The 27,042-nt window shown below is 38.9% G+C and overlaps 1 protein-coding gene across 1 annotated transcript in view; it reads left to right on the top strand.

Moving 5' to 3' along the window:
- The window catches only part of SPAG16 (sperm associated antigen 16), a 232,523-nt gene that overhangs the window by 15,001 nt on the left and 190,480 nt on the right, over positions 1-27,042 (top strand). The window contains 3 exon segments of the mRNA XM_066232513.1: positions 7,503-7,621; positions 21,564-21,604; positions 21,607-21,700. Coding sequence (XP_066088610.1) covers positions 7,503-7,621; positions 21,564-21,604; positions 21,607-21,700 — 254 coding nt within the window.

The raw sequence follows: 27,042 nt of genomic DNA on the forward strand, positions 1-27,042 counted from the left end.
TGTAGCTGGTTGACTCTCAGTGAAGTTCGGTGGACAGTACCTCTTTTCTGGGTTCTTTGGAGGAACAATGCCATGCATAAAATACACAAAAATTGCCCCACAGCTTTTAAAATTAAACTAGGGTTCATTTTATGATAAGCACATCAGTTATATATTTTTAAATTGTTTTTTATTTCTGTAGTGTTTCATCTTCAAATACTAGCTTTGAGTTCTGCCATGGGCTTTCTGTTTCAAAGAATATTTATTGCTTATAATATTTATTTATTTATTCCTTTTGTTATGTTCTTATTACATCAGTTTATAAATAAGATATATTTTTTTTCTATTTTAGATGATGCAGTAGTCCCTATTCAAAGAAGACGTTAAAAATTTTAGATTGCAAGTGCAAGGTCATTATGTTAGGGAAGTTAAATATAGTTAAAGTATATGGCTCACAAAAACACATATGAGGCAATAAAATATCCCCTAATTTTTGTGAGCAGTATAGTTGAAAATAGTTAAAAATTGAAGTAGGTGAAATAATTGAAAGTTGGAAATAGTATTTTTGTTAAATCAATTGATAAAACTTTATTGAATAGTTGACATTTAAATACATTCTTATGTTTTCTTTATATGCTAGTATATAAATGGAAAATGTGAGGATTGATGGCATGTGTTATTTCATAAACTTTAAATTGTGTATGTCTTACAATATCAGCTTCCTTAATGGACCCAATGGTTTTGAACCCTGAAATAAAATATAATTTTGTTATATTTAAAGTGATTATTGGAAAAAAAGTGAATTTCTCTCCCCTTTGCTTAAATCTCCAGTGTCTCCGCCCTCCCTCTCTGCCTTTGTCTCTGTGACATGATTCCTGTCAAGCTTTCCAATCTTCTCCTTGGCCCTTTCTCCGGAAGACCTTGGGTCTGAATGGACTTAAGACTCACTCCTGCCTTTGCTTCTGATGTTTTTTTCCTTTTTTGCCTTGAGTTCCTTTTCATCCTCTTTTATCAACTGAACTCCCTCTTATTTTATGAACTCCACCCTGAGTGTCTTAACAAAACCTCTATTCACCTCCTCAGGGCTAGCGAGGAGCTTCTCTCCTTTTTCTCTTACTGAGCAGCTCTCTGTTGTTGCACTCATCACTCCCTAACAGTTTATGACTCTCAGAGAGAAACTAAGCTACCTCTGCCACCAACAGATTTCTGGGTCACATGTGGGTGGAATATATTTTTATAACTCAGCAATCTTCAAAGTGAGGCATATTTTACTAGGTAGTAGAGTGCTTCCTTTTTTGGCGTTTATTCTGGGTACTTTATTAACATCATCATTAAATTAGATGTATAACTGAGATTATAATTGAGATAAAAGTACAGTGGAAGATTATAGGGAATTTTTAGTATGTGTATCAGGTCCGTTTAGGAAGAGAGAGAAAGAAAACATTTATTTAAGAGGGCAGGTGAGAAGACAAGATGGTACTGGAGTAGGTGGATGTACCAACATCTACCTCCCAGAACCAAAGAGGATTACAAACTAATTTTAAGAACTATCATCTGGAAAAACCAACTTTGGACTAAACTAAGAGGACTCTTCAACCAAGGAACACTGAAGAAGCCACACCGAGACTGGTAGGAAAAGCAGAAACACGGAGAGGGCTGCCCAGCTCCCCGGAGCGAATGGCAGCCGGGAGAGACTCGCGTGGCGGGAACTTACTATACCCCAAGGTTCTCTTTACCATGCCACAGTCACAGAGTTCCAGGGAAAAGCAACCTGGTCTCATCTCTCCAGGCAGAGGAGAAAAGAAGCTCCATATCCACACATGCTGCAGATGACTTTTCCAGTCTACCTGAATCATTACCAGCTAGAAGCAGGGTCATTGGGACTTGGACATGAGCTGCAAAGTATAGAATTATGACAACAATTCCAGTGCCATGCGGACTTTTCATGGATGTGGACTTTTCCTGGACTCCTGCTCCTTGTGACAGCTCCTAACAGACTGAACTGGGGTTGGGTTGCATTTTTCAGGAATTTGGCATGGTGATGGGGCCAACTTGGACTTGGTGAACATGTTAAGGACACTACTCTTTTATAGATTCTTGCTGTATTGGCCAAGAGTTTGCTTAAAGGCTTTAATCACTGTAAAAAAAAAAAAAATAGAAGACTAGATAAAGGTGTGGCACATAAAAAAAAAAAAGAGGGCAGGTGCCTACCAGGTATTTTGCAACCACACCTAGCAGCATGCACACAAGCAGGGCCATAGGCAGTAGGTTCATTCTATCTGTTTTCTCCTCCCACGTTTCAGATTCCTTCAACTATCATCCATCTAATCCTATAAAATATCATGTTCACATTTATTGACCAAGGCATTATTTACTATTATATAAATATTTATACAGTTATATAAAATTTATATAAACATTTATTACTGTGTAAGCATCCCCAGGCAGTATTTATCATTGTATAATGAGTGTCTGCCTCCAGGTGTGTTATATATGCCTCCATCTTATAATTATATATGACCTTCCGCTGCAGTGCAGAGACTTGAAGGCAATCACACTGCATTCTGCTAAGTTGGCATCTCATGATGTTTTATATAGGGTACTGAATGTAATCAACATTGCTGTATAATATCTTTTAAAAATAATATTAGAAAATGAATTTTAAATTATCCTGCTGAAGTTTTTAAAAAGCTATTTTCAAACCTTACTCATTCCAGGAATTTTCTGTAACCCCATCTGCTCCATCCGACCCTATTTTGAATGCTAGAGCACTTACAAGTAATGACAGCCGGGGTCAAATCACACAAAGTGCTTTTGAAGAGAGCTTCTCAGGGCAGCACTGAGTCCTCAGTGTGTTTCTGTGGGGCTGGTCTGTGCGCTCTGTGTAACCTGGTCCGTCACCACCACCAGTGCGGGGAGGAGAGACAGGAAGGAAAAGTCCGTGGCTGAGTCTCTGGGTGTGAAGCCACATTGGTCTATCCAAAGGTAGATTAACAAATTCTTGTCAGTGAGAAGGAAATGAATACAATCTGGAGACAATGATGCTGTTGATATTTTAAAAGAATCTGCCCATTATTTCATTTATTTTGTACTCTGACTTATATAAGTAGTTTTTACGGCTGTCTTAATTTCACATTTCACTTGCTGAAATATCACTATTTTTCTAGTTTGGGTGCTTGCAAACTTATTCTGTGAAGGGTCATATAATAAATATTTTAGGTCATTTTTTTTTTACAGAGACAGAGAGAGAGTCAGAGAGAAGGATAGATAGGGACAGACAGACAGGAACGGAGAGATGAGAAGCATCAATCATTAGATTTTCGTTGTTGCACGTTGCGACACCTTAGTTGTTCATTGATTACTTTCTCATATGTGTATTGACCGTGGACCTTCAGCAGAGTGAGTGACCCCTTGCTTGAGGCAGAGACCTTGGGTCCAAGCTGGTGAGCTTTTGCTCAAACCGGATGAGCCCGCGCTCAAGCTGGCGACTTCAGGGTCTCGAACCTGGGTCCTTCCACATCCCAGTCCGATGCTCTATCCACTGCACCACCGCCTGGTCAGGCTATTTTAGGTTTTGAGGGCCATAAAGTAGTCTCTGTTGCAATTACTCACCCGTTTCATGCAGAACAGCAGCAACCATAGACAATATGTAAACAGATGAGGGTGTCTGTGTCTTAATTAATTTCATTTACAAGAACTGTTAGTTGACTACTCCTCTAATTGTTAGAATTTTTATTATTATTTTATTATTTTTAAGATCAGAGGAGGGGAGATAGTGAGGCAGACTCCTGCATGAGCCCCAACTGGGATCCACCCAGCAACCCCATCTGGGGATGATGCTCAAGTACCGAGCTATGTTTAGCACCTAAGGCTGATGTGCTTAGACCAACCCAGCTATCTTCAGCACTCAAGGCCATGCTTGAACTAGGTGAGCCACTGGCTACAGGAGGGGAAGAGGGAGAAAAAGGAGAGAGAAGAGGGTGGTAAATGGTCACTTCTCTTGTGTGCCCTGACTTGGAATTGAACCCGGGACGTCACTATGATGGGTAGACACTCTATCTACTGAGCTACCAGCCAGGGCCTTGACAGAATTGTTATTTTTTTCTTTAGCGAGAAGACAGAGACAGAGACACAGAGAGGGACAGATAGGGATAGACAGATGGGAAGGGAGAGAGATGAGAAGCATCAGTTCTTCATTGCAGCACCTTAGTTGTTCAATGATTGCTTTCTCATATGTGCCTTGACCTGGGGGCTCCAGTCAAGCCAGTGACCCCTTGCTCAAGTCAGTGACCTTGGGCTTAAGCCAGAGACCTTGGGCTTTAAGGCAACATCCTTTAGGCTCAAACCAGTTGCCATGGGGTCATGTCTTATGATCTCACGATCAAGCTGGTGACTTCACACTCAAGCTGGAAGAGCCATTGCCCAAGCCAGCGACCTTGGGGCTTCCAACCTGGGTCCACAGCATCCCAGGCTGATGCTCTATCCACTGCACCACTGCCTGGTCAGGCAACTTTCATTATGAAATAATAGTGCAAACCTTCTCCATTACACATTGTAAAGCCAGTAGCCACGGCCACCATCACAGCCTCCTGGCCCATGCAAGTTCAGGTTTGATTCGGATAGACGATAATGAAACAACAGAGCCAATAACTGGTGAGCCATTACCTTTAATCCTAGCTTGCACTTGGCAGACAAGTAAAAACACACACTGGGCTCCAAAACCCACTCATTCAGTGCTCACAAAGCTACTGACTTATCCAAGTTTCGTAGAATCAAAGGTTTCTAACTCGCCAGCCTTATTCACCTCTGTTCCCCATCTCCTTTTCTCTGCACAAACCCTGCACAAACTGACTTCTACTTCAACACTCCGCCATCTTGACTGCCTCTCCTCTCCTCCACATGGTCTTTCTCTGCTCTCCTCTCTAATGCTAATCTCAGGAACCAAGAGAGCAAGCTCCCAGTCTGCCCCACTTTATAGTGTAGAAAACAAAACCTTTAATTCAATATACAAATAAGGAAGTCTCTGATACAAAGTCACTTATCTGAGGCATAATGAGATTCCTCATGAGAGTGTACCACCCCACATCATGCAATCAGTCAAGAGTGTAGGGAAAAGCTTAGTCTTAAAACTAAGCCTTAGGCTATAACCACCCTGCCTACTTACAACCTGTCCCCACACCCAATGCAAACTATAAGCAAGCCAACATATATATCATATTTACAAACTTATTTGACCAACACACATTATTTATCCCATAATGTTTCTAAAAATCAAGGCACTAAAATTATTATATAGTATTTCTTTTTATAATGGTAATTAAAATCTTTTAGGTCCATACATTTCTTCTTTTTTAAAAGTATTTTGGCCCTGGCCGGTTGGCTCAGTGGTAGAGCATTGGCTTGGCGTGCAGGAGTCCTGGGTTCGATTCCCGGCCAGGGCACATAGGAGAAGCGCTCATCTGCTTCTCCACCCTTTCCCCTCTCCTCCCTCTCTGTCTCTCTCTTCCCCTCCCACAGCCAAGGCTCCATTGGAGCAAAGTTGGCCTGGGCCAACTGAGGATGACTCCATGGCCTCTGCCTCAGGTGCTAGAAGGGCTCTGGTTGCAACAGAGCGACGCCCCAGATGGCAGAGCATCACCCCCTGGTGGGCATGCCGGATGGATCCCGGCCGGGCGCATGCAGGAGTATGTCTGACTGCCTCCTTGTTTCCAACTTCAGAAAAATAAATAAATAAATAAAAGTATTTTGTGATATTGAATGGGCAAGCTGGCCTTATTTTTTTTCGGACAATCCAATCACACTCTTGCCTCCGGGCCTTTGTACTTGTTAATGCTATATTTGGAAACTCTTCTCTAGATTTACAATCTGATGTTACTTTATCAATGAAATCTTCTTTCCTCAGGCTACTGTTGTAAAGTAACATTCTGAGAGTTTACTTAGAGACTCCAAGGCAGGATACAGAAGAATTTTTAGGAGGAGATTTATTGATTAAGCCAGCTGTATATGACTTACATGGGGTATAGCTGACCCAAATCATGCGTGTGCAAAATAGCCCTGCAGCTCGTTATATAGACTTGATCAGATCACATACAGATTGGGGGGAAAAGGAAGGGAAACATGACACAATAATCAATCATTAACAAGCTTATAACATTTGTCTATAGATTCTATAAATATTCCTACATATTAAAACTTACAAGGTAACACAATAGTGATGTTACTTTACATATCAAAGACATTCACAAATCTTTTAGTGTCTATCTCCCATTCCTTTGTCTAGAGGTATATGTTACTCTCAGGATTCCAGAAAGGGAGGAAGAGTTAAAATCTGTGTAGGATATGAAAATGTTGTCTCTTTTTTTTTTTTCTTTGTATTTTTCTGAAGTTGGAAACGGGGAGGCAGATGGACTCCCACATGCGCCCGACCGGGATCCACCCGGCAAGCCCACCATGGGGCGATGCTCTGCCCATCTGGGGCATCGCTCTGTTGCAACCAGAGCCATTCTAGCACCTGAGGCAGAGGCCATAGAGCCATCCCCAGTGCCTGGGCCAACTTTGCTCCAATGGAACCTTGGCTGTGGGAGGGGAAGAGAGAGACAGAGAGGAAAGAGAGGGGGAGGGGTGGAGAAGCAAATGGGCACTTCTCCTATGTGCCCTGGCCAGGAATCGAACCCGGGACTCCTGCACGCCAGGCCGATGCTCTACCACTGAGCCAACTGGCCAGGGCCAAAAATGTTGTCTCTTATTGAAAGGGAAAGGAAGTTCTTCAGATAACCTTTATTTTTTCAGAGAACTATAGTTGAACTAAATGACCCAGTCATCCTTGCAAGCCAGAAAACTTGTGCATTTTTCTCCCTCCATTCTCTAAAGAAAGGATCGGGCAAGAAGCCTGACTTTTCCTCCTAAAATATTAATATTAATTTTTGCAATTCTTTGGTACCTTACCATACTACAGACATAGCAGCTCAGTTCCACACACATTTTTGCCCTGCATGTGGTTCTCCCTCGTTTTAATTCCCTGCTTTTTTTAATGATACTTAGTACCACCTTCCATACTATGATTTATAAAGTGGTTTCAGGCTTGGCAGGTGGTGCAGTGGAGAGAGTGTCCTCTCATGCTGGCGTGGGATCAACCCTGAGGTTGCTGGTTTGAGCCCTGGTCAGGGCACATCTGAGAAGCAATCAATGGAACAATGAGTGAATGCTTTTCTCTTTCTCTCTCTCCCTGTCTGCCCATATATGTACTCTCTCTCTCTCTCTCTCTCTCTCTCTCCCTCCCTCCCTCCCTCTCTCTCAAAGTGGTTATTCATTTTCTGTCTCTGTCCACTTGGTTATTAGCTATGAGGACCAAGACTTATCTGTTTTTATCATTGCTTTATACCTAGTGATTATCCTTAATTATCATCCATCTCAACAAAAATAGTTGGAAAAAATGAAGAAATCAGTGAATGAGTGAATGAATCAATGCTGTTAATCAGAGGTTTGACGTTTTCAAAATAATTAATTCCACATTTCTATTTCAGGAGCAGAAAATAGTCCTTCCTTCAAAGCCTGTGATACCTGAAGCAATAGAAGATTTTCCCTCTAATTTCCTAATCAGAATGGGAATGACTAGAACTCTGGATTGCTTTCAGTTGGAATGGTAAACAGTTATGTAGATAAATAGTTCTCTAGAAATGCTAACAATGTTTAACATCTTTGGGTTTAACCCTGTTAAAAGACTGAAACACTCAGTTTATGCAAAATGGGTAAAATGGATTGAAATCTCCTCCATCCCCATTACTGAAGCCACAACACACACACACATATACACACACACACCCACGACACCCACCAAAACACACCCACACAGATATATAAATGCACATAATCAGGTTATTAGTTTCAATAAATTTCTATTAACATCTTTCTGAAATATGTAAAATTAGGTGGTTTTCAAAAATCAAGAAATTGGAATATCTCCTGCATTATATAATAAATTCAAAGCTATTTTATGAAATACTTTTCTTAATATCTTCTGAATAAGGATATTATTTCCTGCATTAAGAAATCCTGGTAACAATACTACTTTGCTTGTTTTACTTATAACGTAAAGGCCTGACTTTCTCTATGGACACAAATAATTGATTGTTTTTCCGTAAAATTTTCTTCATTCAAAAGTAAGTGGGAACATTTTCAAATAATGCCTAAAGACATGAGTTCTTGTTAATTGAAAACTTTAATAACTTACTGGCTGCAGACTTCAGCAGGGATGACATCTTATTCCTTTGCTGCAGCAGTAATGCCACCAGGCATGTTTCAGAGGCCTAGAGCTCTTTAATGAAATGTTATTAAAAATCTCGGTGTGGGTCAAATAAGTTTGCAAATATGCTGTATATGTTTGATCGCTTATAGTTTGCATTGGGTGTGGGGGACAGGCTGTAAGCAGGCAGAGTGCTTATAGCCTAAGGCTTAGTTTTAAGACTAAGTCTTTCCCACTCTTTTAATTCTAAAATCTTCTCAACACTAAGCTTTTCCCCACACCCTTGGCATGATGTGGGGTGGTGCACTCTTATGAGAAATCCCATTTATGCCTTAGATAAGTGACTTTGTATCAGAGACTTCCTCATTTGTGTACTGGCTTAAAGGTTTCGATTTCTACACTATAAAATGGGGACAGACGGGGGGGGGGTCACTCTCTTGGTTCCTGAAATTAGCATTGCAGAGGAGAAGCAGCCAAGATGACAGAGTGCTGAAGGAAAAGCCAGTTTGTGAGAGCAAAGGAGATGGTGAACAGAGGTAAATAAGGCTGGTGAGGTAGAAACCTTTGATTCTAGGAAACTCGGATAAGTCAGTAGCTTTGTGAACATTGAATGAGTGAGTTTTGGAGCTCAGTGTGTGTTTTTACTTGCCCGCCGGGTGCGAGCTAGGATTAAATATAATGGCCCACCAGTTCTTGGGTCCGTTGTTTCATTACCATCTGTCTGAATCTAACGCAAACCTGCATGGGCCAGGTGGCTGTGATGGCCTTGGCTACTGGCTTTACACCAGAATATGTTTGCTCTTTAAAAGCCACAACATATTATAACAAGAGGGAATGATGTGCTATATAAAGATGTTTATAATGCTTTTTGGATAATCTTCAATTTAACTATAGGGGCAATTTGTGATTTCTACTAATCCAACTATGGTCTAATTTTTATTTTCTGTTTTTCAGTTCTCACCTATGTAGACCATGCATACAGAAGAAATCAGTCTTACTATTTTAAATTGTGTAGCTAATATTAGTACATTTTATGAAGAGAACCATTTTTCATTAATATAGTTTAGGGAAAAGAGCAAATTTGATGGTAGAAAAATACTCTTCCTATTAAATCTGGAAATATTATGAATGGTTTTTATAAAAGTGTCCCTAAAAATAATTACAAATGTATGTACTAGAAATTTATTTTAGATAGATGATTAATTTGTGGTACTAATGAAATGAAAGATTAATGTGGTTCAGTTACCTTCTTCTGAGAATTCATATTAGGACATGTAGTGCTTACACATTTGGTCATTATAAAGTGTGAAATGATTGCCTTGAAAAAATAAGGAACCAAGTATATTCACTGTAAAGCCAGTAGCCACAGCCACCATCACAGCCGCCTGGCCCATGCAGGTTCTCCTTTGATTCGAACAGATAGTAATGAAACAACGGAGCCAAGAACTGGTGGGCCATTACTTTTTAATCTAACCTCGCACTGGCAGGCAAGTAAACACACAGTGAAATAACACTTCCCTTTCCATTCAGGGCTCTCAAAGCCACTGACTCACCCAAGTGTTCCTAGAATCAAAGGTTTCTACTTCACCAGCCTTATTCACCTCTGTTTCCCATCTCCTTCTCTGTGCACAAATTCTGCACAAACTGGGTTCTGCTTCAGCACTCTGCCATCTTGGTTGCTTCTCCTCTGTAATGCTAATTTCAGGAACCCATTGAGAGAGCCCCAGGCTGCCCCATTTTATAGTGTAGAAATCAAAACCTTTAAGCCAATATACAAATAAGGAAGTCTCTGATACAATATCACTTATCTGAGGCATAAATGGGATTTCTCCTAAGAGTGCACCACCCCACATCATGCAACAGTCAAGGGTGCAGGGAAAAGCTTACTTTTGAAAAGATCTTAGTATTAAAAGGTTACCTCAACATGATAAAGGCCATCTATGACAAACCCACAGCCAACATCATACTCAATGGGCAAAAATTAAAAGCAATCCCCTTAAGATCAGGAACAAGGCAGGGGTGTCCCCTTTCACCACTCTTATTCAACATAGTCCTGGAAGTCCTAGCCACAGCAATCAGACAAGAAAAAGAAATAAAAGGCATCCAAATTGGAAAAGAAGAAGTAAAACTATCATTATTTGCAGATGACATGATATTGTATATAGAAAACCCTAAAGTCTCAGTCAAAAAACTACTAGACCTGATAAATGAATTTGGCAAGATGGCAGGATATAAAATCAATACTCAGAAATCAGAGGCATTTTTATACACTAATAATGAACTGTCAGAAAGAGAAATCAGGGAATCAATCCCCTTTACCATTGCAACCAAAAAAATAAAGTACCTAGGAATAAATCTAACCAAGGAGATTAAAGACTTGTACTCGGAAAATTATAAAACATTGATAAAAGAAATCAGGGAAGATACGAATAAGTGGAGGCATATACCGTGCTCATGGTTAGGAAGAATAAACATCATTAAAATGTCTATATTACCTAAAGCAATTTATAAATTCAATGCAATACCAATTAAAATACCAATGACTTACTTCAAAGATATAGAACACATATTCCAAAAATTTATATGGAACCAAAAAAGAACATGAATAGACTCAGCAATCCTGAAAAGGAAGAAAAAAGCGGGAGGTATCACACTTCCAGATATCAAGTTATATTATAAGGCCATTGTACTCAAAACAGCATGGTACTGGCATAAGAACAGGCACATAGATCAATGGAACAGAACAGAGAACTCAGAAATAAACCCACAGCTCTATGGACAACTGATATTTGACAAAGGAGATAAGACAATACATTGGAGTAAAGACAGCCTCTTCAACAAATGGTGTTGGGAAAACTGGACAGCTACCTACAAAAAAATGAAACTAGACCACCAACTTACACCACTCACAAAAATAAACTCAAAATGGATAAAAGACTTGAATGTAAGCCGTGAAACCATAAGCATCTTAGAAGAAAACATAGGCAGTAAGCTCTCTGACATCTGTCGCAGCAATATATTTGCTGATTTGTCTCCACAGGCAAGTGAAATAAAAGACAGGATCAACAAATGGGACTTTATCAAACTAAAAAGCTTCTGCACAGCTAAAGACAATAAGAACAGAATAAAAAGACAAACTACACAATGGGAGAATATATTTGACATAGCATCTGATAAGGGATTAATAACCAAAATTTATAAAGAACTTGTAAAACTTAATACCAGGAAGACAAACAATCCAATCCAAAAATGGGCAAAAGAAATGAATAGACACTTCTCCAAAGAGGACACACAGATGGCCAACAGGCATATGAAAAAATGTTCAACATCACTAGTGATTAGAGAAATGCAAATTAAAACCACAATGAGATATCACCTCACACCAGTCAGAATGGCGCTCATCAATAAAACAACACAGAATAAGTGCTGGCAAGTATGTGGAGAAAAGGGAACCCTCCTGCACTGCTGGTGGGAATGCAGACTGGTGCAGCCACTGTGGAAAACAGTATGGAGAGTCCTCAAGAAATTAAAAATCGAACTGCCTTTTGACCAAACTATACCACTGTTAGGAATATACCCCAAGAACACCATAGCACTGTTTGAAAAGAAGAAATGCACCCCCATGTTTATGGCAGCATTGTTCACAATAGCAAAGATTTGGAAACAGCCCAAGTGTCCATCAGAGGACGAGTGGATTAAAAGCTTTGGTATATATATACTATGGAATACTACTCAGCCATAAGAAATGATGACATAGGATCTTTTACAACAACATGGATGGGCCTTGATAACATTATACTGAGTGAAAGAAGTAAATCAGAAAAAACTAAGAACTATATGTTTCCATACATAGGTGGGACATAAAGATGAGACTCAGAGACATGAACAACAGTGTTGGGGTTACAGGGTGTGGGGAGGAGAGGGAGGGGGCTGGGGGAGGGGAGGGGCACAAAGATCATGGCTTTTACTATAAAGACTGCTGTCTTAGGGACAAATGCTGATAAACTATTTCAGCAGTTCCTCCTTCTTCAAAGACTTATATGTCAACATAGAGCTCCATGTTTCATAGGACATACTCAAGCTCACTCCATGCTCCCTGGAGCTTTAGCACAAGGGAATGCCCCCCCCCTTTTTTTTTAGTATTTTTTCTTTTATTTATTTATTTTGTATTTTTCTGAGGATGGGGATGGGGAGGCAGTCAGACGTACTCCTGCATGCGCCTGACTGGGATCCGCCTTGCATGCCTACCAGAGGGGGATGCTCTGCCTATCTGGGGTGTTGCTCTGTTACAACCAGAGCTATTCTAGTGACTGGGGCGGAGGCCATGGGGCCATCCTTAGTGCCCAGGGTGGCTTTGTTCTGGTGGAGCCTTGGCTGCGGGCGGGAGGAGAGAGACGAAGAGGAAGGAGAGGGGGAGGGGTGGAGAGGTAGATGGGCGCTTCTCCTGTGTGCTCTGGCCAGGAATCGAACCCGGGAATCCTGCACACCAGGCCAATGACTCCGACGGGTCTACCATATCATGCTTTTTACTTAAAAAAAAAAAATTTACATTTCTTTTGAATGCTGATGAACAGGAGACACCAAATCTTTTTCGCCTGCAAACTACTACCTTCTTTATTAGATCTAGCTAATAACACTGTTCTGTTTTTTTTCCAAAATAGCTCCAGATATATGGAAAAGATTTATATAGGCGGATGGGGATCCTCAAACCCCTCAGTGAGATCTTCTGAGAATGGCTTTTAAGATACCTAGAGGCAGAAAAAGCCCAATAGAGATCAGGGGAACTACCAGCTTTTAGGATACACCCTTAAAGGCTCCAACGCTCTAAAGGGATCTCATAGGATGCCATCTGGGTCCTGCTTCAATAGTGGAAAGGAAGGTCATTGAGCTAAAGCCTGCCAGGCTTACACGCCTCTGCTGTGAGGAAACAGGGACACTGGAAGGTGGGCTTCCCCCTCGCTCCTCTAAGGGAGGATTCAGTCTCTTCCAGCCCTGCTCCAGCCACCTATGACCTAACCTTGCCCAGAAAGCTGGGGCTTGCCACTGAAGGCTGAAGGTGCCCAGGGCCATCGGCCCCATCTACGACACTGTGGACGAGCCTAGGGTATTTCTTCCAAGAAGCAGGTAAACTGACCTCATTTGCACAAGGGCCACTTAACTATGTTTTGCCTGAATAGTCAGGTTTTTTATTCTTCCCTCAAAGATCTCTGTTGTGGGTGTTGATAGTCCTATTTTCTGCTGCTTTGCTTAATATATAGTGTTTCCTTTATCCCTCCCACCTCAATGCCCCACTCATATTTCAGGCTGGGACCTACTCCTAATTTAGAGCTCTCTTTCCTCCTTTTGCCAACTTGTATTATGAATTTACCTTTGCCACCCAGCTTAGTGTATCCCAAGGTTCTCTTTACCAGGCCACAGTCACAGAGCTCTAGGGAAAAGCAACCTGGTCTCAACGCTCCAGGCAGAGGAGAACAGAAGCTCCATATCCACGCATGCTGCAAATGGCTTTTTTCCAGTCTACCTGAATCATTACCAGCTAGAAGCAGCGGTCATTGGGAGTTGGACATGAGCTGCAAAGTATAGAATGGTGACAACAATTCCAGTGCCATGCAGACTTTTCCTGTGGGGAACTTTCCTGGACTCCTGCTCCCTGTGACAGCTCCTAACAGACTGAACTGGGGTTGGGTTGCATTTTTCAGGGATTTGGCATGGTGATGGGGCCAACTTGGACTTGGTGAACATGTTAAGGACACTACTCTTTTAGGGATTCTTGCTGTATTGGCCAAGAGTTTGCTTAAAGGCTTTTAATCACTGTAAAAAAAAATAGAGGACTGGATGAAGAAGATGGGGCACATATACACCATGGTATACTATTCAGCTAGGAGAAATGATGACATCGGATCACTTGCAGTGGAGTGGTGTAGTCTTGGAAGCATTGTGTGGGGTGAAATGGGTGAATCAGAAAAAAAACAGGAACTGCAGGATTCCATACATTGGTGGGACATAGAAGCGAGAACTAAGAGGCATGGACGGGAGTGTGGTGGTTACGGGGGATGGGGGGAGGGAAGGAGGGAGAGGGGGAGGGGGAGGGGTACAGAGAGAACTGGATGGAGGGTGGCGGAGGACGATCTTTCTTCGGGTGATGGGTATGCAACAGAACTAAATGACAAGATAACCTGGAAATGTTTTCTTTGAATGTATGTACCCTGATTTATTGATGTCACCCCCTTAAAATAAAAATTTATTTAAAAAAAAAAGGGGGTGGGAAAGACTTAGTCTTAAAACTAAGCCTTAGGCTATAATGACTTTGCCGGCTTACAGCCTGTCTCCAACACCAAATGCAAACTATAAGCAAGCAAACATATATCATATTTACAAATTTATTTGACCGATATGCACGTAACAATTAGATGCTTGTCATGTTATCCTTTACATTTAGCAATTTGAATTGAGATGAAATTTCAGGAAGCTACAATTGTGTTAGGAATTTTAGAACCATAAAATTCAGCATAATATTACAATCACAGAGTAAAATTTGTATAAAATATCTTATTATATGGGTTTAGTAATACTGTGGTACATACAATTTTATCCTTATTTCTGGCAGCCAGTTTGTAATGAGACTGCAAATTGTTTGTACTGAGATTACACAATATTGGTTAATTTTACTTCACATGATACCTTTTTGATTTTGATCAGAAACCTTTACATGTTCTGCATACTAGGATATTAGGCATATTAAGTATAGTAGTTTTATTAATTTTATTATGTAGAAAAACACTTATCACTTGCTAGGAATTTTTTAATCATACAAAGACAAAACAGGGTTTTTCCATTATTAGTTTGTAAAACAAACAATAAAACTCAAAACCAAAATACCTGGGTACTCATATTTGACTTGTGTCCTTTCAATCCTCAAACAGCAACTCAGGTAAATCCTTTAAATTTGAGGTCAACAAACTAGGACCCTTGAGCTAATTGTAGCCTGCCTTTCAACTTTGTAAGTAAATTTTTGTTGGAAGAGAGACATGACCTTTTTTTTAGTTATGTCTATGGCTACTTTGATGCTATAACATCAGAGTTAACTAGTCACATCAGAGACAATATGGCCTGAAAAGCTTTATTTTTCCTTTCTGGTTGTTTACAAAACAAGATTTTATATGTTTATTCCTGTTTATAAGTAATGTGTGTGTGTATATATGTATATATATATTCACATATGTATGTCAATGCAGTAGGAATTTTTTCTGTGAACCACAAAAGTCTGCACTATGAGTTTAAAGAATGATATTGTATTTTTGGCCTGACCAGGCAGTGCTGCAGTGGGTAGAGTGTTGGCCTGGGGTGCTGAAGACCCAGATTCGAAACCCAAGGTCGCCGGCTTGAGCACAGGATCATAGACATGACCCCATGGTCACTGGCTTGAGCCCAGAGCTTGCTGACTTAAAGCCCAAGGTTGCTGGCTTGAACCCAAGATCGCTGGCTTGAGCAAGGGGTCACTGGCTCAGCTGGAGCCCCTTGGTCAAGGCACATATGAGAAAACGATCAGTGAACAACAAAATTGCCACAACTATGAGTTGATGCTTCTCATCTCTCTTCCTTCCTGTCTCACTTATGTCTGTCTGTTCCTTTCTCTCTCCTCTCTCTCTCTCCCTCTCAAAAGTAAATAAATAAATAAATAAATAAATAAATAATGAGATTTTCATATCCATGTTAGAAGCACTCTGTGAACAATGACCATTTCCTGGAAGCAGAATTAAAGAGGGGGCTGGAATGGACAGACATGGTAGTGTGCTTTAAGCACCCTTACCTGGGAGCGTGTCACCCAGCTCTTCACTCCACTGGGCCGTCTGCTGGCTGCTCGCACAGTCAGCTCGCTCCCCTGAAACGCACATTCTTGCTCCTCTTTGCCCTCCGCTCTTATTACACCTCCCATTCTCTCTAACTCTTCTACAATATTTACAGCCAAATGTTTTGAAAACAAGGTCTTTTTCTTTTTTTATTACTCTCTTACTTTCTATTTAATCCTTGGTTATTTCCAGTTTGGCTCCTGCTGAAGGTTCGGTTATAATAAAAACTGTTATCACAGGTGACAGTAAAATTATTTATAATATTTTATTGGTAATTTAATTTTTCTTTATTATAGAAGAAATTATAAATTATGTGGTAGTATATTCCTGTGATTTCCAAAAAAGGTAAATATTATGGTTTTTAGCTAATAAAATTTGGCATAATATATAATTACTCAACTGTGGGCAGCGTAGTTGAAACTGTCTGGAATGGTTAGATTGAAATCCAGAATGTAGAACTAAAATTACACTTGAACAATCCCCCACGTGGCCCAGTCTGCTCGGGAAGTGTGTGTGGTGCTGTGTATACATTACTGCCTCTCTGAGTACTATACAGCTAGTGTTTGTTCCCTGGCGTTTCCACTGATTGATTAGGACTTTACTTCTGGTTATGTGTCAAAAATTATTTCCCCCAACCAGGATTAAGTTAAACTCAGGAATGTTGTGACTAATCTATCATGCTAAATTTTACTGTGCTACATTGTATTAAATTTGAGCTCTGTAAATATATGTGTAGAGATTTATTTATGTACTATGTTTTCAAGAAGGCAGGCTTATAAGTGAATATTTAACATAAAATTTTTAACCAAAAGTAATATAGTGTTCTGTTGTTGTGAGTCGGGGGCGCAGAGAGAGAGATCAGCAGACGAAATCATCAAGGACTAGCAAAGGACCACCGCTCGCTCAGGCAAATGGCCCGGAGTTCATGCTGTGTCCTAATTTTATTCACAAGACTTCAAAAAGCTTGTTTACTGAGAAATTGGCATAACATCAAGTGTAACTTTTACTTAAAGATACATGGAGTGCACCTGCAAGATAGCTTAGTAACAACATAATATCAGAAGGCATTAATTGCTATTGCTTCTATGGATCCTACAACATTCCTCTCCTTATCTTAAAGGATAGAAAGTACAGAAGTCTTATGAGAATGTTTTACTGAGAAAAGCCCAGCAACTGCCTTCAGTCTCAGTGACCCGCCTTCAAGTCACAAAACAATTCTCTTGGCAAAACATTCTTTTCTTGTTGGCTGTGTTCCCATCCAAGGCCATGCAATGGGTTATTCCACTACAGTGTTCATTAAATATGAAAAATTTAAAAATATTTAAGAAGATGAAGCATAAGGTTTAAAACTTAGGTTTGTACTTTGTATCATTTCTCTTAGTTCAGTATGTTTTCATGTTTTTTCCCCCGTATATAATTTCTTTTTTAATTAATTTTAATTTATTGTATTAATATGGATTCAAGTGTCCCACTGAATACAACACCCTCACCCCCCACCCCTGTGTCCCTATTTACATCCCACTTGTCCTCCTTCCCCTAACTCCCTCCCCCCTTCCCTCTGGGATTTGCTGTCCTGTTATCTGTATCTCTGTGGTGTTATGTATATATAATTTCATGAATCCCTTTACCTTCTCTGATCTCATCCCTTCATCCCCCTTCGCTCTGACTGCTGTCCCTCTGGTCCCTGTGACCCCCTCTCTGCCTCTATTTCATTCCTCAGTTCACTTTGTTCCTTAGATTCCACATGTAAGTGAGATCATATGATATTTGTCTTTCTCTGCCTGTCTTATTTCACTTAGCATAATAGTCTCCTGTTTTCATGCTTTATCTCAGTTTCTTCTCCCAACAACTCTATACAGCAGGAAGCCACTACCATATCTCCATTATAAGGATGAGGAAGTGGGCTTAGAGAGGTTATGAAATCTGCCTTAGTGAGTGCCAACTCCTTTCCTATCCACCGTACTAAATTGTGGAATTATACAAGGGAATCTTGGAAAATAATGTCAATAAAATGAGCTTGACTGGAGACCTAAAAAATTTAAGAAGGAATATTTTGATTTAGAGTCCAAATTTGTACCTGTTTTTCATATTGGGATTCCAGTACTAAACTTGTTCAACCACACATATTCTTTCTTGTGAAGGACTCTTTGCTTCTACAGTGATAGTCATGATGGTGCTGGGGGTTCCAACATCCTCAGTTTGGGCAGCAGTTAAGGGAATTTTGTCTTTGCTGGTGAAATAGTTTCCTAAGTCTCTCTGTAAACATGGAGGAAAGACTGTCATATGATGCTTATTATCTATATGACTGTTTTAGTTTTTAATATCCTATGCCTTAAGTGCCATCATGAAGGAAAAATAATCCTTACTCTATTGCACCATTTGTATGTTCACAGAAATTCTAACATATTAGTCATCATTTATGGCAGTGGGTCTTAAACTTTTTAGTAAATATGCAAATCTTATGAAGTCTATGTACTTTCTCCATGAAATATATATATTTACTCTATTTCTATATAATTGTACTTATTTTATGAATCTTATGGTGAATATGAAGACCATTAATGTAAATTTATTGGCTATAATTCATTGGCAATAAATTTTATTTTCACTCTCTAATGCTTACATGACAATCTCTTTTCCCCATATGCACAGTTTTCACTCTATTTCTAAGGGTAAGTGACTACTAAGGAGGAAGGAATGAAGACCAGGAAATTTCTTTAAAATATACACACAAATGGACATGAAACAAAACCAAGAAAAAAACTTAGTTTTTTTTGTAGATTTTACTGAGAAAGGTATTTCCAGCATTTGTAAATTAAAATGACCATGTCATAGTAATATAATAGTTTTAGTGGGTTTAAAGTCATCTGTGGTATTTTTACATGGGTGATATCAATTTTGCTTGATAAGTAACTTGAATGACTTAAGATATATGTATTGTAATTTGTGTTATATTTGAATTTTACTTATTTTACCACATACTAATTTATTTACATAGCATTTAATTTAGAGATGGACTCTATTGCTTTCTTATTAATTTCTTTAATGATTTTTTCCTGCATTAAATAAAGCAAGTTCCTGAAAACCAATTTTATGCTCAGAAAAACTTTATGGTCTAATACTTCAATCAATCTTTATGTCTTTTCTTCTGAGATAAGTATAAATGACACCCCAAATATGGAAAAAATAGCGAATTTATGATTAAATGGTTATCTATTTGCTGTTTTAGAAATTGTGGCAAATATTACTTAATATTTATTCAGTTATCTTTACTTTTTAGATATTCTGCAGGGCCTCTCTTGATTTTTTAAAAATTTCAGATAACCTATGTAACATAAAAATGTGACTATTAATGTGTAATAATAAGTTAAGATTTGTAGTATGGAAATACTGATAATAAAACATTTTGAAAGTAATGTTTAGCGCATTAATAGCAAGCTTTCTAAAGGTTTGTTTATTAATAACTTTATTACTTCAAATGTTTTTATGCACCGATTGGTTTTAATTTAACTTTATTAATTTCTACCAAAATGATTAAAATTGTAATTATTACAAATCTAAAAATGATTATCTTATGTTCTTTCTTATTTCACTGAGAAAATGGGAGTGCTACAACCAGTGCCCTCCCTCTCTACCAGCCGGCTGCCTTGTCCTCAGGCAGTCATTTCACCTGTCACAGAGGCTGCACCAGATACTCTGCCGTCTAAGGCCACGCCCCCCCCACCTCTTCCAGCCTCCTCGAGGACATTGCTCCTGCAGCTGTACCCTCTCCTGTCTGCATCGTAAACTTTTCCCCTTTCTACTAGATCATTCCAATAAGCGTCCAGATATGCCATAATGTCATCTATTTAAAAACAAGTAAGAAAAAACCTGAACTCTGTATGCTTTTCTAGGTTCATCTTGATTTCTTGGCCCTGCTGTAAAGCACGTCTTCTTGGAAGAATTTGTTCTACTTCCTCCTTCCAACTCTCACACCTGCCCTAGTTCCACTTTCATCTCCAGATGCCCCTGAAAGGTTTTTCAGTGCCGTCACTTTGCCGAATCGGCGACTGCTCCCCAGTCCTCCTCTTACTCGCATTTGTCACTGTTGTTCATTTCTTCCTTCTCGCAGCAGTTGATCCACTTGGTCTGGAGCCACAGCTCTATATTCTCCCATTACTTCGCTGCTTCCTCTCTCTTTAGTCTCTATTTAGTTGTATAGCCTTCTCTTCCCATTCTGAAAACTGTCCTAGGGCTTCTTCACTTCTCCCCATTCGCTCCTTAGCTGGCCTCATCCAGTCTTGTGACTTTAAATAGTATCTATTTGCAGATGATTCCCAAATTTAAATTGCTTGTCCTGACACTTCCCCTGAACTTTGGACACGTATACCCAATATTCATATTCATGTGATTGTCCAGTAGACATGTTGCATTTAACATAAATAGAACGATTCCTTCATTTCTTTAACCTTCCAGTTCCTACTACATTTGTCCCCAGCTGATTAAATGGCTGTCTGTTGCTTACCCCAAAACCTTGGAGTCATCCTTGACTTCTCTTTTCAACTAGTACCTGACAGCTGATCTCTTAAGAGAATCCTGTTGGCTCCACCTTTACAGCATATCCAGAGGGGACCCATGTTTACTACCAACTTTACGAATTATAATCTCTCTCCTGGACTAGAGCAGTGGTCTCTCTTATTCTGCTCTTGCTCCCCTAGGGTTTGTTTCTTTAAACAGATGCCAGACAGATCTTTTTAAAACATAAATCTTGATCAGTTTCACTTATCTCAAAGCCTACCTCTGGCTTCAGTTGATTCAGAGTAAAACCACATTCCTCTCTGTGACTCCCTACGTCTTCTTGTCCCATCTTTCCACCACTCTCACCCTTGCTAACTTAGTTGGCTCTGCCTCCAGATACTCCAGATATACTGGCTTGGCTTTTTCCCCCCATTTATTGTACACACTGAGCAATTCCTTGCCTCAGGGCGTTTACATTTGCTTTTCTGTCAGCCAGAATGCTGCTCCCCCACATATCCACATAGCTTAGTCCTTCATTTCCTTCAGTGCTCTGCTCAAATATCCCTTTGTCAGTCATACTTTCTCTGGTCACTCCATCTAACATAGCGCCATCACCCCCCTCACTGTCCATATCAGTCTCTCTATCCCTCTTATCCTACTTTATTTTACCTCAGACGGAGCACACCCCACCCACACTAGAACAGAAACTTCATTAGATAGGGACTTGAACCATTCTGTTCATTTCACCAGTGTCTAGATTAGTGCATGAACCATAGTGGATGTTCGTTATATTTTATGCACCATGATAATATTAGTACCTATCATTCATTATTATTTAAAAATATGTTGTGAACTGGACATTTTAATTTATGCAAGTAATGTTGCATCTAACTTCTATGAACATTTCCTAAGACTTAACTCTTTGAATTACACATAAATTAAATGAATTTAGTAAAAAGAAACAACATAAAGTCTTTTGTTTTATTTTTTCCTAGGTATGAGTTAATACAGAAGGGAGTAACTGAACTTAAAGATGCTGGAATGTTCCAGATGTCTACAGCCAAGTCATGCAGTTAGAAACTGAAAAGCAGAATTTGAAGAAAGAGCTGAAGCAGTACAAACAGGCAGCTGAGTATGTTCATTTTTTTTTTTTTCATTTTTTTTTTTTTTTTTTCTGAAGCTGGAAATGGGGAGAGACAGTCAGACAGACTCCCGCATGCGCCCGACCGGGATCCACCCGGCACGCCCACCAGGGGCGACGCTCTGCCCACCAGGGGGCGATAATCTGCCCATCCTGGGCGTCGCCATGTTGCGACCAGAGCCACTCTAGCGCCTGGGGCAGAGGCCACAGAGCCATCCCCAGCGCCCGGGCCATCTTTGCTCCAATGGAGCCTTGGCTGCGGGAGGGGAAGAGAGAGACAGAGAGGAAAGCGCGGCGGAGGGGTGGAGAAGCAAATGGGCGCTTCTCCTGTGTGCCCTGGCCGGGAATCGAACCCGGGTCCTCCGCACGCTAGGCCGACGCTCTACCGCTGAGCCAACCGGCCAGGGCGTGTATGTTCATTTTTTAAGTGACTTTTTTTCTATGTGTTTTGGAATAAATAAAAAGTAAAGAATTGAATGAGGCTAATATGTGGATGGTGGTTAATGTACCAGAGCTTTAAATCTGGAGAACTGAATTATATTTAAGTTCTAGTTGGAAAGAATGTAGAAGATGCATGGGGTTGTGTAGGATTAGGTTAATTTGTTACATAATATTCACTTACTTATGTATTTTGATAATCTTTTCATGGTTTTTCCAATCTTCCCCTGTGAAGATCAGGTACTTTGGTACTTTCTGAAATAACAAAATTATAGAAAGCAGAGAGGAAGAAAGAAACTAGTGTATTCCTGGTAGACAACTTTCAGTATTTGAAAATTCTCCAAAGAAACTGTTATTTAGTCATTTTCTAGGATGATTTTATGTTTAGAGGAGGAATTTAGCAAAAGCAAAGTCTCTATGCATTTTTTTTCCCTAAAATTAATGGAACACATGAAATTTTGGGTGAACAAATTTAAATAAGCAAAGTGTTATCCTGGCGAAGACAGATACATATGTGTTGACCTGTGTGAATCTACTCATCTAAGACAGTGTTAGATGGAAAAATCAATGCTTAGCTATGGAAGAGAGACAGTTCAAGTGTTGCTCATTAATTTTTATTAAATATTTAAATAAGGGCTTTCTTTGTTGAAGAATCATAATAAAACAAAAAATTACATGCATAAAAATACCATATAGGAATATAATATTTTTAGATCTTTGTAAATAAGTTTATTATAAAGAAATAAGACTTTGTGTTGCATACTGAAGAAAACATTTAAAATAAGCTCCCACTTGTAACAGGCGGTGATAAATAAGAGATAATTTGTGTGGTCATTTATTCAGTTATTATGTATACTTATAGAAATGTTTTTGCAATTTATATAAATTTCATATTGTCTGTGGATGTACTATTGGGCATTTTACATACTAAAATGTATGATGACACGCAGAATACTATGTTACTAGAACCAGGATTCTGTCTATTCTCGGTTCCATTTCTCAGAAGTGATTTGCGCTGTTGGCCCTGATGCTCACTGTGATTTTGTGTACACCTAATGGAAGTACTGGGAATTGGACACAGCACATTTTTCAGAGTGCTGCCTGGCATTCTGTTTCAATTCCTGAATCCTTTGAATTTTTGCTTGAGTTTGCTAATTTTCTTTTAAATGGAGCCTCTTTGTACAAGGAGTTCTGACATTAAATAATTATGGTTGGTTATTGATTGTTTAGTGAGTATTGTATTTAATAATTTTAATCACTTATAAACTATTAACAATGAAATTAATTTAATGCTAAAAGAAACCATGATTAAAACAGATATCACTCAAGTTAAACCTGTCTCTTGTTTATGTTTACTAAATAACAGATAACCAAATGTTTATAAAATGTACTATTGATATATTTACTATTAGTTTCAATGACTATGGTTATCTCTCAAGTATATCTTATTTAATACAATTATACTTGAACAAATTAGAAAAGGAAAATGCTTATTTGCTTTAATTTACCTGACAAGGAAATTTTTAAGGAAAGACGACTGGCCCCGATGGCAGATGCCGCAGTCTGTCAGTGATGAGTAGTAACCGCGCTGTCTTTTCACAGTACATTTTGCTGAAGGGCGTCCCTGGAGCCTTATTCTGTTGAGACAGCCCCAGAAAATGGAGTGAAGTTTTGTAAAAAAATTTCCCTAAACTCTACCTGTCATGCCACAAGTTTGGCCCAAATTGTAATGTTTCATCACACAATATTTTAAGTTTGACCTGTGAGGCCATTTTTCCAACAGGAATGAGTGATAAACATGGGATTCCATTTTTGGAATTTACACCATAGTTTTTCGTTTTAGGATTAAGGCTATTTCTGAACACAAGGTAAGTGTAGATGTGAAATATTTTTCTAATAATAAGTACTATTTAATATGCAAAAGTGTCAGGTTACAGATCTGTTATCTGTTGTCTTGATTATACTGGTAGCATTTAGTGATATCTAGAAAAATCAGTGAGATCATAAAGATCATAAAACTATAAGCTTACTATTTATCGAGGGGAAAGTTACCTTGGGAAGAGTACTGAACTTCAAGTTCAAATACCTAGCTTCCAATATTCTGCTACTTATTAACTCAGCTTTCTTATTGTTAAACTGGGAGTAATTACACATAATATTATTAACTCCTAGGGAGTGATATCATAATTAAAAGAGACAATCTATATTAAAGAGCTGTATAAATCACAAGGTGCTTTGAAAATGTCAGTTATTATTATTAATATCTGTAAAGGCTGACATCCCTAGTAATTTTTTTTTTTGAGTCCTCACATTGTTAACACTTTAAAAAATTTAGCAGTGATGAATTCACTGGGGAACAATTTTTTTTTTCCATTTTCTGTTGCATGAGGTTTTAGAACTGTCTCTATATATGTATTTCTGCATCACTGATTCCAAATCTGTTTTTTGGTGCATGCTTTAGTTTTTATGCAATTTTAATTTCTTTTTGTTACAGTTAATGACGCATTGGTTTTTAAATTAGAGTTAAAGGGCAATGACTCTTGGATTGAACATAACTACAAGGCAATTAATGTTTTACAAACATCACTTTTACATAATTGTAGTTGTATTTAATGTAAAAAATAATTATCTGATAAAAACACCCTCTTATTTTGTTTTAAGATTGAATCATGGTTTCTTCGAGTAGGCGTAAATGTAAGAATAGTCCTAACACCTTCTCTTATATATGTGGCTGTTAAACACTTCAACGTCAAAGGCGCAATATTTCATCATTTGTGACACATGCATATATTGCCTATTTTAAAGTTCCCCTTGGCAAGCAAGACAAGAATTGGGCTCCTCATATTGTGTGTCATAATTATGAGGAAATGCTTCGTGACTGGACAAAAGGAAAACGCAAATGAATGCCTTTTGGTATTCCCATGGTTTGGCGTGAACGTGAGGACCAGAGTAGTGACCATTATTTCTGTCTGATCCATACAAATGGCATCGGCAAGAAAAAACAGCATATGATCACATATCCTAATATTCCTTCAGCAATACGACCTATCCCACACTCTGAGACACTCCTGGTTTCAGTTTTTAATGGCTTTATTTCTTCTAAGGATGAAGAAAGTGAACATGGTGATCAAGCATATTTTCATAAGATGCATGAGGAAATGGTTGTAGAATCTGAAGGGTCTTCTTCTGATGCCAAGCAGTCATTAACCCCTCAGCAGTTTAGCCAACCCAAATTGAATGACTTAGTAAGAATGACATAAAGATTGTCCTTGACTTTCTGAAGTATGAGGAACATAACTGGATCATTTGTGTGGATCTTAAAATGGTAAATTTCCTGCTAGGACAACAGAGAGGTTTCACAAAGTATCCTTGCTTTCTGTGTTTGTGGGATAGCCAAGCTCGGGAGAAACACTGGACACAGAAGGAGTGGCTGAAACGTGAAGCTGTGTAAGTAGGGATGCAAATATTGTGAATGAACCTGTAGTTAATCAAGACAGGATAATTTTTCCCCCACTTCACATCAAACTTGGCTTAACAAAGCAGTTTGTTCAGGTTTTGAATAGAGAAAGTGAATGCTTTCAACATATTATTTCTGCTTTACCTGCCTTGTCTTTCGAGAAGATAAAAGCAAGTATATTTGATGGACCTCAAATTTGAACCCTCATATGTGATGAAGAATCTGCCAGGAAGATGAATAAGGAGGAGAAAGCAGCATGGCAGTCTTTTGTAGCAGTTACAAAGAACTTCCTTGGCAGCAGAAAACTAGGAACTTCTGGTTCAAAAGATGCTGTTGGCTTTCTGCGACATTGGATGTTACATGAGCGTTAAGATTCACTTCCTGAACAGTCACCTTGATAAGTTTCCCAAAAATCTTGGAGCTGTTAGTGATGAGCAGACTACTGCTGGAGCATCAAACGAGATTGCCTCAAAAATGCAAGAGCTAGCTACAAACGCAAATTATTGCCTGAATAGAATTTAAATAAGTTTTGCACAAATTTTATGATTAAAATAAGTGTTTTAATATGTTCTATTTCAAAATTGTAGACAAATTCTGATGTAGTCATATCTTTTAGTATATTAGTGTATTTACTGCATTATATAAATTATTATATTTTCACAAAAATGATGCCCAAGAAGACATTCTACTTCATTATGTTAAACTAAATGTTGAAAATTTTACAATAAGATGAAAACCTAAAATTTTGAATGCAAAAAAACTGTAGCTTACAGAGAAAAATGTCAGATTTGAGATCAGCACGCTCGAATTAGGTAAGAACAAGTGTTTTTGTGGATGCAACAAAAATTTTGTTCCCCAGTGTTATTAGAGAAGAAATGGAAAGGGAAAATATTTCACTCTAAATTATTATTTGATTTGGTATAATTATAAATGAAATTATCTTTCAGTTGTAAGTAATGCCAAATTTATTTACTTTTTTATTTTTATTTTTTGTGACAGAGACAGAGTCAGAGAGAGGGACAGATAAGGACAGACAGACAGGAAGGGAGAGATGAGAAACATCAATTCTTTGTTGCGGCTCCTTAGTTGTTTATTGATTGCTTTCTCATATGTGCCTTGACTGGGGGGCTACAGCAGACTGAGTAACCCCTTGCTCGAGCCAATGACCTTGGGCTCAAGCTGGTGAGCCTTGCTCAAACCAGATGAGCCCATGCTGAAGCTGGCGACCTTGGGGTCTTGAACCTGGGTCTTCCATATCCCAGTCTGACGCTCTATCCACTGCGCTACTGCCTGGTCAGGCAGCAGTGCAATTTTAGAACAGAGGTTTTCCCTATACTTGCTACAAGTGTAGATTATATTCTAAAATAAAAAAATTTGGTGTTTGATGTATATGTATATACGGTGACAGTTGTTAATTGGACTTAATGTGATGATCATT

Source organism: Saccopteryx bilineata, chromosome 5 (genome assembly GCF_036850765.1).
Source record: "Saccopteryx bilineata isolate mSacBil1 chromosome 5, mSacBil1_pri_phased_curated, whole genome shotgun sequence".
NCBI lineage: Eukaryota > Metazoa > Chordata > Mammalia > Chiroptera > Emballonuridae > Saccopteryx > Saccopteryx bilineata.